The sequence below is a fragment of the Drosophila biarmipes genome, unplaced genomic scaffold, assembly GCF_025231255.1.
Source record: "Drosophila biarmipes strain raj3 unplaced genomic scaffold, RU_DBia_V1.1 ptg000019l, whole genome shotgun sequence".
In the NCBI taxonomy this organism is placed as follows: domain Eukaryota; kingdom Metazoa; phylum Arthropoda; class Insecta; order Diptera; family Drosophilidae; genus Drosophila; species Drosophila biarmipes.
In genome coordinates, this window is record NW_026114537.1 from 4618344 (window position 1) to 4631798 (window position 13455).

General features: G+C 35.3%; 1 protein-coding gene and 1 long non-coding RNA gene across 3 annotated transcripts; one reads left to right on the plus strand and one right to left on the minus strand.

Moving 5' to 3' along the window:
• Positions 1 to 9477: 9477 nt before the first annotated feature.
• LOC127012079 (uncharacterized) lies at positions 9478 to 10652 on the minus strand. Of its 2 annotated transcripts, none has more exons than XR_007765550.1 (2): positions 10569 to 10652; positions 9478 to 9764 (listed from the first exon to the last, which is right to left on the minus strand). It is a non-coding gene; the product is annotated as an uncharacterized LOC127012079 (long non-coding RNA). The 2 variants fall into 2 exon arrangements; XR_007765549.1 differs by having other exon boundaries at positions 10564 to 10641.
• A 605-nt stretch (positions 10653 to 11257) lies between these two features.
• On the plus strand, positions 11258 to 12688 carry LOC108026774 (splicing factor 45). Its single transcript, XM_017097924.3, has 3 exons — positions 11258 to 11438; positions 11496 to 12519; positions 12570 to 12688. Exons 1-3 carry the CDS (start codon positions 11322 to 11324, stop codon positions 12662 to 12664), a joined length of 1236 nt encoding a protein of 411 aa, XP_016953413.1. The 5' UTR covers positions 11258 to 11321; the 3' UTR covers positions 12665 to 12688.
• Positions 12689 to 13455: the final 767 nt, after the last annotated feature.

Below are 13455 nucleotides of genomic sequence, written 5' to 3' on the forward strand. Positions count from 1 at the left end.
CTTTGGAAAAATCAATGTTTTTTAACCGCGAAACCAGTTTTCTAGGATACATCGTATTTTATAACGTCATTGAGACAGACCCAGAAAAAATTTACACATTTATTAAATATCCTCTTCCAGAAAATATTCGGGAACCAAGAAGTTTCTTAGTTTCTTGTAAAATTTGTTTTATACTACTCCTCATAATGTCAAAATTTCAAAAATAATGTCAACGAAAATGTTAATTCAGCTGGATGACCCAGCTATTAAAGCTTCTAGCGAGCTGAAAGAAAATCTCATTGCTCAAGTAGAACTAGTTCAAGCGGACTATAATAAAAAATTTGACCGAACACCGACGCTTCGGACGTTGCAGATTTATCTGAAGAATTACTTTTATTTTAAAAACCTTATCTAAAACAGAACAAGTTTATGAAACTAATAAGAAAGAATTTTTAGCTATAGTATGGGCTCTTAAAAATCTAAGAAATTACTTTACGGAGTGATTGGAACTTTAATGCAAACCGATCACCAACCATTATCTTTCGCAATCTCTGATAACAATCCTAATATAGAAATGAAACGCTGGTATTCCTTCATAGAAAGTTTCACTCCAAAAGTCAATTATAAGCCAAGTAGTTGCAGACGCCTTATTAAGGATTCAGATTAACAACTTATCTGACAGATCAAAACACTCAGCATTCATCAGAGAGTAGTTTTGAGAATGTTATACGGGAAGGTATACAATACATGAATCGGTTAATATATTCGAAAATACCAGACATATAGTAGAATTTGAAACTCCCGAAAATTTGATATCAAGCTTAAGAGAATACATTATTCCTAATATAACAGTAGGTATTCACTTTAGAGAATTTTTATAAAATTCAAAAACCACTTAAGAAAATTATATAAATAAATTTTTGTATACAATAATATTTGTCCAAGATGTGTAAAATTCTGAAGACAGAGCACTTATAACCGAAGAAACACATTGTAGAGCACATAGGGGGCTTGACGAAAATTACAAACAAATCAATAGATTGTATTATTGGCCAAATTTAATCACAAAATTAAAAGAATACATATAAAAAATTGTACAATTTGCAATGAAAACAAATATAACAGACATCCAATTAAAATTCCAATTCTAAATTCCAAGTAAAGTAGGCGAAAATTTACAAATTGACATATATTGCATTGCATTGCTTATTCAAAATTTCTTGTAGTAAAAGAAATCCAAAATGAATTTAATATCGAAAACAAAGAAATGGAGTTACTTCAACAATTTACACAAGCGAAAGTAGTAATGACCGATAAAGAACCGAGCTTCACGTCGGCCCAATTTAATTCTTTTGCACAAAGGTGCGGTTTAACTTTACATTAAGCAAACCCGAGGAACAGTACCTCAAACGGAAGGTTGAAGGGCACATTCTACATTAACAGAATTGGATCAATGCATTAAGGAAGAATTTAATTTAACCGACTATTCCAAAATAGTAATTAGAGCCGCTCAAGAATATAATCAGAGAATTCATTCGTCAACGAACCCAAAAACCTTTTGACATACTATATAATAAAATAGAGCACGATAATATTCTTCAAATTTAAAAAAAAATACTTAAGAGAAAATTTTAGAAACTCATTATAATAACAAAAAAAAAACCATATCCTTAGGACAAGTAGTTTATGAAAAGAAATACGGGGAAAGAAATAAACTTAAAACTAGATATAAAAAACAACAAACAACAACAACAATTATTTTTATTAGCGGAGAGTATCGAATTTACCACCCGTAAGGTGCGCACATCAGCAAAACGTTGACCATTCACGACTACAAACGTCGCTCAATGGCCTCTTGAAGTTGTTCATTCAACTTCAAGGCTGATACTCGCCGCTGAAAAATTAATAACAGCCTATGAAAAATAACTGTTCGGACCGCAAGAATATTTATATATGTATGCTATAAAAAAGGAACCGGGTTCCTACAAACTTACCCCCTTTTAAATCCTGTGCGATGAGATTTTGACGCTCCGGATCCTGGGATTTGCAAAATATTGTACTGGATATATATATGTAAATATACGTGCACTAAAAGACTGCTGTTCTTAAGAATTGTTTATCAAGATCAGCACTACCGATTCACTTGATTTAAATGTAGTTCAATGCATTTATGAATGCTTCCAATGTTTTTGATTTTCACTTGTGTTTTGGTTGTATTAAATGCGGCTATTTGCCTTTGGTTATACATAAGTTCACTTTAGCTTAGATTGATTCGATGGACACAAATACATTGCACCACCACTTTTTCGAAGTATGCTGTCGGTCACTAAGCCTCTTATCGGGTGACTGCTACAGCTGAACAATCTTTGGAAGTATGAGGATTTCGAGTACTGCGGCTACAAGCATCCCAGTATGTCAAATGTCGTCCTTGTGGTTAATATTCCCTCCTTCTTCGATTATAATATCCTCCTCAAGGGCTGCTGGATCCTAGTGGCTGAACCTGGAGGAGAAGACTCCGTGGACGACTGCCCCTGGAAAGGTAGCCTTTGTTTGGATCGGCTTTCGTCAGCAAGACACCAGAATGGATTCTCCCTCTTTTTTCTAATTGTCTATGGTCTTTTATCCGTATCCAATATCTTTGGAGTCAACGGCCGGCTGTTGCACTTTGCCAGCTACTGGAGTATGGTTACCAGTAGGTCGATCGTGGCCGTTGTTCTGGCCACGCGACAGCAGAAATTTGCCGAATTGCAATTTCTTTTGACCTTATTAGCCTAAGTGTGGTTAGTCAAATGCACCCTTCCCTCCGACTTAAGATTCGTCTTTGAATCTTTCTATATGTAGGGCGACCGTAACACATATTATAAATATACTTAAAACACGACATTTATTTTATGAAATAGAAGGATTAGAACCTGATCTTCTAATTGGATTCAATTTACTAAGAAAAATTGGAGCTATAATAAATTTAGCAAAGGGAGTCTTTGAATATATTGGAAAAACATAAAAGTTAAAATATTATAATAATGAGGAAAAAAATGAAATAGGTTTAACTGAAGAGAAAATTAATATTCTTCCGTTAAAGAATTTATTATAAAAAAAATATTTTGAAGATAAAAGTAGTAAAGATACAAATTCATTATTTGTGGAAAATAGTGAGAAAAGCTTGGAACTCGAAAATCCTGGGAACGCCGACGTAGAAATATCCGTCAATAAAAATTAAATATCTTGGGACTTAAAAATCCTGAGAGTGCCGACGTAGAAATATCCGTCAATAAAAATAAAAATATCTTGAGAGTGCCGCAGAAAAAAATTGCGTCAAAAATCAAATAAATAAAAATAGTTTGAAATGTAAAAATTTCAAGCCCGCCGCCATTGAGTTATCCGACAAACAACAGATAAATGATATAGGTATAGATCAATTAAAAGGACTAAGGAAAAAATAGGTCACTATATTGAAAAAAAGCATTCAAAGGTAAATATGAAAATTCCTTTTAGAACAGACATAAAGGGAAAAATAAATCTTATCTGTTACCGACTTGGTGAATACCGAAATGAGTAGAATGCTAGCAGAAGAAATTAGGCGTCCTAGCCTAGAAAATACGAATTTTTAAGAATGCCATTCGGATTAACAAATGCACCAAGACTTTTTCAGCCAGCAATGGACGACTTCCTAAAAGAACAAATAGGGAAAATATGTCATGTCTACATGGACGACATTAGAATATTCTCTTATTCGATTATAAATATATTATTAAGAGCAACCTGAAATCTTATTGGAAAAATCAATGTTTCTTAACCGCGAAACCAGTTTTCTAGGATACATTGTATTTTATAACGTCATTGAGACAGACCCAGAAAAAATTTACACATTTATTAAATATCCTCTTCCAGAAAATATTCGGGAACCAAGAAGTTTCTTAGTTTCTTGTAAAATTTGTTTTATACTACGCCTCATAATGTCAAAATTTCAAAAATAATGTCAACGAAAATGTTAATTCAGCTGGATGACCCAGCTATTAAAGCTTCTAGCGAGCTGAAAGAAAATCTCATTGCTCAAGTAGAACTAGTTCAAGCGGACTATAATAAAAAATTTGACCGAACACCGACGCTTCGGAGGTTGCAGATTTATCTGAAGAAGGTAAATCAATTACTTTTATTTTAAAAACCTTATCTAAAACAGAACAAGTTTATGAAACTAATAAGAAAGAATTTTTAGCTATAGTATGGGCTCTTAAAAATCTAAGAAGTTACTTTACGGAGTGATGGGAATTTTAATTCAAACCGATCACCAACCATTATCTTTCGCAATCTCTGATAACAATCCTAATATAGAAATGAAACGCTGGTATTCCTTCATAGAAAGTTTCACTCCAAAAGTCAAGTAGTTGCAGACGCCTTATTAAGGATTCAGAATAACAACTTATCTGACAGTCTCGAATCGGTCTCAGATCAAAACACTCAGCATTCATCAGAGAGTAGTTTTGAGAATGTTATACGGGAAGGTATACAATACATGAGTCGGTTAATATATTCGAAAATACAAGACATATAGTAGAATTTGACACTCCCGAAAATTTGATATCAAGCTTAGGAGAATACATTATTACTAATATAACAGTAGGTATTCACTTTAGAGAATTTTTATAAAATTCAAAAACCACTTAAGAAAATTATATAAATAAATTTTTGTATACAATAATATTTGTCCAAGATGTGTAAAATTCTGAAGACAGAGCACTTATATCCGAAGGAACACATTGTAGAGCACATAGGGGGCTTGACGAAAATTACAAACAAATCAATAGATTGTATTATTGGCCAAATTTAATCACAAAATTAAAAGAATACATATAAAAAATTGTACAATTTGCAATGAAAACAAATATAACAGACATCCAATTAAAATTCCAATTCTAAATTCCAAGTAAAGTAGGCGAAAATTTACAAATTGACATATATTGCATTGCATTGCTTATTCAAAATTTCTTGTAGTAAAAGAAATCCAAAATGAATTTAATATCGAAAACAAAGAAATGGAGTTACTTCAACAATTTACACAAGCGAAAGTAGTAATGACCGATAAAGAACCGAGATTCACGTCGGCCCAATTTAATTCTTTTGCACAAAGGTGCGGTTTAACTTTACATTAAGCAAACCCGAGGAACTGTACCTCAAACGGAAGGTTGAAGGGCACATTCTACATTAACAGAATTGGATCAATGCATTAAGGAAGAATTTAATTTAACCGACTATTCCAAAATAGTAATTAGAGCCGCTCAAGAATATAATCAGAGAATTCATTCGTCAACAAACCCAAAAACCTTTTGACATACTATATAATAAAATAGAGCACGATAATATTCTTCAAATTTAAAAAAAATACTTAAGAGAAAATTTTAGAAACTCATTATAATAACAAAAAAAAAACAATATCCTTAGGACAAGTAGTTTATGAAAAGAAATACGGGGAAAGAAATAAACTTAAAACTAGATATAAAAAACAACAAACAACAACAACAATTATTTTTATTAGCGGAGAGTATCGAATTTACCACCCGTAAGGTGCGCACATCAGCAAAACGTTGACCATTCACGACTACAAACGTCGCTCAATGGGCTCTTGAAGTTGTTCATTCAACTTCAAGGCTGATACTCGCCGCTGAAAAATTAATAACAGCCTATGAAAAATAACTGTTCGGACCGCAAGAATATTTATATATGTATGCTATAAAAAAGGAACCGGGTTCCTACAAACTTACCCCCTTTTAAATCCTGTGCGATGAGATTTTGACGCTCCGGATCCTGGGACTTGCAAAATATTGTACTGGATATATATATGTAAATATACGTGCACTAAAAGACTGCTGCTCTTAAGAATACGAATTGACTTAAGCACAAAAACGCTGGTGGTGAGACTCGTCTTCGCTAATTGTTTATCAAGATCAGCACTACCGATTCACTTGATTTAAATGTAGTTCAATGCATTTATGAATGCTTCCAATGTTTTTGATTTTCACTTGTGTTTTGGTTGTATTAAATGCGGCTATTTGCCTTTGGTTATACATAAGTTCACTTTAGCTTAGATTGATTCGATGGACACATTTCCATTGCACCACCACTTTTTCGAAGTATGCTGTCGGTCACTAAGCCTCTGATCGGGTGACTGCTTCAGCTGAACAATCTTTGGAAGTATGAGGATTTTGAGTACTGCGGCTACAAGCATCCCAGTATGTCAAATGTCGTCCTTGTGGTTAATATTCCCTCCTTCTTTGATTATAATATCCTCCTCAAGGGCTGCTGGATCCTAGTGGCTGAACCTGGAGGAGAAGACTCCGTGGACGACTGCCCCTGGAAAGGTAGCCTTTGTTTGGATCGGCTTTCGTCAGCAAGACACCAGAATGGATTCTCCCTCTTTTTTCTAATTGTCTAAGGTATTTTATACCCTAGTTAAGCTTTAACATAGCTGCCAGTTTGAAGCGGATAAACTAGGTGTTCCCACCTAGGGTTAGTATATCTCGGTATCCAATATCTTTGGAGTCAACGGCCGGCTGTTGCACTTTGCCAGCTACTGGAGTATGGTTACCAGTAGGTCGATCGTGGCCGTTGTTCTGGCCACGCGACAGCAGAAATTTGCCGAATTGCAATTTTTTTTGACCTTATTAGCCTAAGTGTGGTTAGTCAAATGCACCCTTCCCTCCGACTTAAGATTCGTCGTTGAATCTTTCTATATGTAGGGCGACTGTAACACATATTATAAATATACTTAAAACACGACATTTATTTTATGAAATATATTAAATGATGAGAAACGAGATCTAGATCTTGAAAAAAATAAGGGAAAAAAATAGACATTATGCAAGATGGTGCCATTCTTATAAATGGTAACAATATTGTTAACAACTCACATTAAACGGGTCATATTTAATAACATTTAATGGTACAACCAAAATTAAATTTATCTCATATACCAATTGCGCAAATAATATTCTGGACTACATAACTACGAACCACTTTAAAAATTATGAAATATCCGATTACATTATATCAAATAACTCGGAACTCTCTTTAGGTAATATAAAAATTTTAAATCCCTTTATTAAAATATTATTATTAATAATAATATTAATTTTACATAAATTAAGTTCTTGCACCATAAGTTTAAGTTAAAAAAAACTTTTTTTTATTTCTTCCTACTTCATTTACGATCATACCTCGGTTTTGAGCTTTAGAGTTTTTTGTGAGGGGGTTTTGTTGCTATTGAGTGACTCTCTAACTTTGGACTTTAGAATCCAGACTTGGATTATCCTGAATTGTGGGAATTGTTTAGTCTACAAGCTGAGGTTTTTGTTTCATGGTAATTTTCTTGTGGCTTGTTTATAGCTTGGTAATTTTCTATTGGCTTGCTTGCAATTAAATTTGGATTCTTATTTCTTAGAGGGTGACGCTATTATTATTTCTTAAAGGGTGTCTTGAGGGTAACTGTGTGTATGTGTGGGTGTGTAGACATGTATGTACATGTACATAGGAGTACTTTGAACTATGGATATGTCACTATATATTTGATTTTTCTACTTATTATAAAATACAAAAATTCTATATTATTTGTAACCAAAAAACAATGGCCAGAACCAGAAAAATCCATTAACCAAGAACATTTTTTAGCAGAATTAAGAGATCAATTAAATGAACTACATATTGAATCGGGACGATCCATTTTAGAAGGGGGAGAGTTATCCAACTTGTAAACCGCTTACGGCTTTTATAAATAATAATATTAATCTCTGCATTCGGCTTTGTCTTTGGCTTTGAGGTCTGAGGTCCGGTCTTGGATCCCAGCTAAGTTTAACAAATCAAAATTAAAGTAAGCATCAGCTTCCGTTCGAAGTCCAATCAATTGCGCCTTTTGCGTTCCAAGCGTCCGCCAAATTGCATTGGTCAGCATAATTGAATTTCACAATGAGATGCGACAGTTTCATCTTAAGCTTTTAATGTAAACATAAATTAAAGTGCAAAAAGTTCAAAAGAAAAGCTTCTGGCCGAGGCTCGTTAGATTTTAATTAAGATGGAAGTCAGTCTTATTTAAGTCCGAGCTGAGATCAGTAATGTTTAAGTAAGACGAAAGAAAAGTTTTGTGTTAATAATATTTTCAATCAAGGTCATGATCATCATAAAAAATCTGAAAATACAAAATAAAAATTACATTTTTCTCTTAAAAATTTCCGAAAGAAAATTAATTTACATGCCAAGTCCCAAAACTTTAGCTAGTTTTCGAGATCCTATCACTCATACGGACAGACGGATATGGTTAGATCGACTCGGCTATTGATCCAGATCAAGATTATGTATTCTTTATGGGGTCGGAAACGATTTCTGGTACCTGTTACATCATTTTTGACGAACTTAGTATATGTTTTACTCCACGAGTATCGACTATAAAAATGGGCGGATTCAACCTATTGTGGTATTGCTTCTTGTCGGTCAGCTCCAACAATATTGGACAACTTCTATTCGTCCTTTTTAACCTGCACTGACTTCTTGATGACGTCTTTGGCGTGGTTTTTGAGTTTTTCATTCCGTGTTGACATTTTGGTTTCAAAGATTAATTTTCTTATTCTTTGGTTCGCTGCAAGGAGAAAATCAAAAAGGGTACTAACGCTTTTCGTCGGGTTTGATTTTCAGCCCGGTACTCAGATGAGCTAAAAAGATACCAGAAAAAGTATAAAATTTAGCGAGTGAAATTAGACAGGTTCTTTTAGCGTGGCACAAAGAATACAAAATGTAAACTTTGGCAGTGTTTGTGCAGAAGCGGTGTGAAAACCAAAATTTTAGAATAAACGAAAAAGGACCGAACATGTTATTGGTTATTGTGGGGTCAGACACACAGGAAGCAATACCCAAAAGGGAGAATCGGTAACATGTTTGAAGTCCTGGCATAATCTAAAAGAGAAGCCCATTGAAAAGAAACATGACTAGTGGGAAGATCCTTTCGTGAAATTTCGAAATTTCCGCCGTTACAATAGTGGTGCAGAACCATAAATGTTTGCAAACATTGATGATTTTCGTTGGTTTTTAAGAAATATAATAATATTTCTATAATATAAAAAAGTACAGAAAAGTATTTGCTGCTGGACGTACACGATTAAGTACATTAATTGCAGATGGCCATGTACTGCGCAGTTTTTAAAATATATATCGTATATAGAAAACTTAAACAGTGTGGCGACTGCACCAGCAATATCATTCACTTAAATTACAAGCAATTAATTAAACATCGTAAGTAACATAATGGGAACAAGAAAGGAAAATAACTTTGGCTAGCTAAATATGGAAGTTATAAAAAATAATCAATGTTCTAAGGTTTGTTTCTAGTTTCATTTATATATATTAAACAAACAAATATTATAGTCGTCAGACTTTTTTGTAAAAATAAATTAATAATTCTGAAAAGTTCAAATATTATAAATCCCAGAGTAAATGAAAATGGATCAGACTATATCATTATATGTTAAAGTCGTTGGATTTTTATTAAATTTAATTCGAAGCTCTTAAGAATACATAAATTATATTTCCAATAGTATAAAATAAAATGTTAAAAAACACCAAATTTATATTTTTTTCGTATTATTTTTCCACCAATTTTCCGGTCGTTCGAATGACATTTTAATATATGTATGTAGGTAAATTCGAAATTCAGAACTAGTTTTTTTTTATTTTTATTCTGGTTATTCCTATTGGAGTTATAAAATATAGTTGTCTGATACGGCTGGTTCCTTCTAATATACCACCTGCAAAAGAAAGAAGACTTTTTGGATAAGTTCAGTTGGATTATTTCAAAACTGAGAGGCTTCTTTGCATAGAAACGGATGAACATGGCTAGATTGACTCAGCTTGTGATGCTGATCAAGAATTTAAATACGTTATGGGGTCGGAAACGTCTTCTTCTTTGCGTTGCAGACTTCTGACTGAAATCATAATACCTTCTGCAAGGGAAAAAAATTTCATTGAGTCCGTCCGTTCGAAGCGGTTGAGATGGTTGACATAGGTGAAACTCAGTTTCCCACAGGGCACATTTACCATCCGATAACAGCTGATCTTAAGAACTGTGACTAATCAAATCAAACGTGGTGCTTCTGAGCCTCCATTTTCAAATATGAAACTTTGATTCTCACAATGCACTTCCATCGTCTAGCATCCGATAACAGCTAAACTGGCCAATCATATCTAAACCTCTTGCATCTGCGCCTCCCATTTTCGTAAACGTTTCACTGACAAGAAGATGAACTATCGCATAAAAGAGTCCGTAAAGTCCGCATTTTTCGAATGGCAAAACCTTATGGACCATCCAATCAACAGATGGTAAATGGTTGACGGGTCTCTTTGGGAAGACGCTACAAGCGTTCTGTTGTGCTCCTATTACTGTTAGCATTATTGCCTCTAGAAACAACGATAGTGCAAAATTCACGCTATCATTTCACGCTTTCAGCCGATTCGTGTGTGTATAAACGCCATTTCGTGAATTCGGCAATACACGAAAGTTGACTATGATTTCACCCTGAAAGCGTGAATTTGTGTTGCGCAACCAACTTAACGCTATGCAGACCAGGACCAGCCACGCTCTTTGGCTCTTGCATTAGTGCCCAAAGAGTACTCAGTAACTTTGGAAATGAATTTTCCGGTTCTTATTTTCCGATAGTAAATGAAGAATTTTAGTTTATCCATCGCGTTGTTTGGTTTGTTTACATTTTGTAAAAGTGTGACCAGACTAAAATACACGTCTGGCATCTCTACTGAAAGCAAATCACGGAATGATATGTGTCGTATAAACAGGGGTTATTCTTTATCGCGCTTTTAAGAAATCGTTATTCCTATTGTATAAACATTGTAAAAGATATCCATCCATTATCCTCCATCTAGAGCTGGGAAAGTATTGTAAGTGGTCCCATTCGATTGTTTGGTATAAGACATTTGATACCATCGACTATCGTGTTTTGTTCAGTTTTGTCGATTTTTCAACCATTTTCACACCAAAACAGTTTATTTCTAATAAATTTCTAATAAATAAACATACATTGTTAAAAAAATGAACATAATAACCTATTTTTTTTTATTCCTTTATATTTATGCTTGGAGACAACATTAGTCTACATTTCACGCTAATCTAGCGTGAATTTTTAATAGAAGAAATATATTAAATTTTTTCATTTTATAAATCCAGCACTATCGATAGCAGCAATTAACTATCGATGGAGGCTCAGAATGATAAATATTTGAAACCATCGATAGTTACCCAGTTCTACCTCTACGTCGTCCATAGAAGGGAAGCAATTTTTAAACTTTTTTAAATGGATCTTTACGACGATATTGACACTAAGCCCAGAGCCAGCCAGGTTGAAGGCTGGTCGTGTAGCATAAAAATGTTGCAGACCCAGTTGGCAGTTAAGAAGGCCGTCAGAAAACCTGTGAGTGATGCCATCGAATATTATCGACATTCGTACGTATACATTTATTTACTGCAGCTCATGACGCCGGTAGTCAACCTACGAACCAAGCGTTCTTCGGAGTCAGAAATTCCTTCTTGTGATTCCATGCTTGCTGTGATGGCCAAGCCCATAATCACGGGAAAAGCCCTACCGCCAATGCCAGAATGTGTTCTCAAGGACGACTGGGACTTTTCGGATGAGTACGACCCGCAATGGCCAAATGAATACCAAAAATATAAAGAGAAATATAAAGGAGGTGAGAAGTCCCGAGCAACCATTTGTGTCAGTGGTGGCGCAAAAAATAGGGAAGGTAGCGACAAAGACAAGGAGCGGAAACGCGGGCACGTTGGTTGCCATGAAGTCTACAGAGAAGAAGTCTCTCCGCAAAATATAAAGTTTAACGGTTTTTGCCAACGACAAAACGATGACGACCCTTTTAGTTCGCCAAGACTTCTCTCTATTGCTAAACAGGGAGGGGGTGCCGCCATCGCTCCTCCACCTTCGCTTCAAGAAATATCTTTTGATAGTGTTGAGGGATACTCCCACGTTACCATACCGTATTCTGCAAGCTCGGTGGCCGCCAAAATTATGGCTAAATACGGGTTTAGGGATGGTCAGGGCCTGGGAAAGTCTGAACAAGGCATGTCAATTGCCCTGCAGGTCGAGAAGACCTCCAAGCGAGGCGGCCGCATTATACACGAAAAAGACGTTTTCACGCCGATCCCCTCAATGTCTCCACCTACGTTTGGATCTCCAATTGATCAAAGTCCCAGTCAAAAGGCTATAACAACTAACCAAATGGAAGGAGCATTGACTGCCAGCAGCGTTATCGAACCTAGCATCACAGAGATAATGAAATCACCAAGCAAGGTGGTTCTCCTCCGCAATATGGTGGGACCTGGGGACGTAGATGAAGAACTGGAGCCAGAGGTAAAAGATGAGTGCAACACAAAATACGGGGAAGTAAGCAGCGTTATTATTCACGAAACGTTCGGAACCATGCCAGAAGAGGCCGTTAAGATATTCGTCGAGTTTAAGCGCATCGAAAGCGCCATTAAAGGTTATACTTGCATTTATTTTTTCTACAAATTCTAATTAATAACATTGCAGCTGTAGTGGACCTGAATGGGCGTTTTTTTGGAGGACGTCAAGTACGAGCGGTGTTTTACAACTATGATAAGTTTAAAAGTTTTCAATTAAATTAAATTACGTTGGAAATGCGTCCCATACCGCGCTATGCATTTATACATTTTTCGAAAGTTCGTTTTTGCCGATGTTGGTGCGGAAGGTGGCTTGATCGTTGAAAGTTAGAAAAGCTCTGAGAAAAAGAGGCACGTAAAAGACGGCGTACTTTTCTGGTTGTCACTAGACAAGCGTGGATTTATTGGTACGCTTTGTTCACGCCAAAAGGATGTTTAATTTATGGAGGCAGTGTAGAGCAGCAGTTTATCCATATGTCTCCATCTCGCTCGCTCGCACTGCACTCTCCCTCTCCATCCCACCTCTAAGTTAAGCTAGGCTTAAGTAGTTCATATTTACAAGTGTAAAAATAAACACCCACGCACGTCGCTGAACAACACGAAAAGTATATTCAGCGATCAAGCCACTGCGCCCCAACATTTTGGTTCTTTGAACCGGATTTAAAATCGGATTTAAAATTTTATCCAGCATCAGCGGTGGCTCGATCCTCTTCAGAAGAGTTACACCTATAATTATTATTTCCCGGTCATACAGCCAGTTTTTCGCACCCTATTTAGAGTAATTTTCTGTATGATTTTATTGTCTAAATCCAAAAGTGATTAATCCGACGCAACGGCATTTACAAAATGTATTTCAATTCCGTTATTTGCCCACAAGTGTACACTAAAAAGAATTCCAGTGAGATACAAAAGATATTTCAGTGCTACTGCTCAAGCCATACATTCATAAAATATATTTATACCCTTGCAGAGGGTATATTGATTTCAGTCAGAACTTTGCAACGCAGTGTAGGAGA

What these genes read in the sequence shown, in the direction of transcription:
- LOC108026774 (XM_017097924.3), top strand. Translation starts at nt 11,322, where the DNA reads ATGGATCTTTACGACGATATTGACACTAAGCCCAGAGCCAGCCAGGTT. An exon ending in AGAAGGCCGTCAGAAAACCT is followed by an intron (nt 11,439 to 11,495) that starts GTGAGTGATGCC and finishes TATTTACTGCAG; the next exon opens with CTCATGACGCCGGTAGTCAA. An exon ending in CATCGAAAGCGCCATTAAAG is followed by an intron (nt 12,520 to 12,569) that starts GTTATACTTGCA and finishes ATAACATTGCAG; the next exon opens with CTGTAGTGGACCTGAATGGG.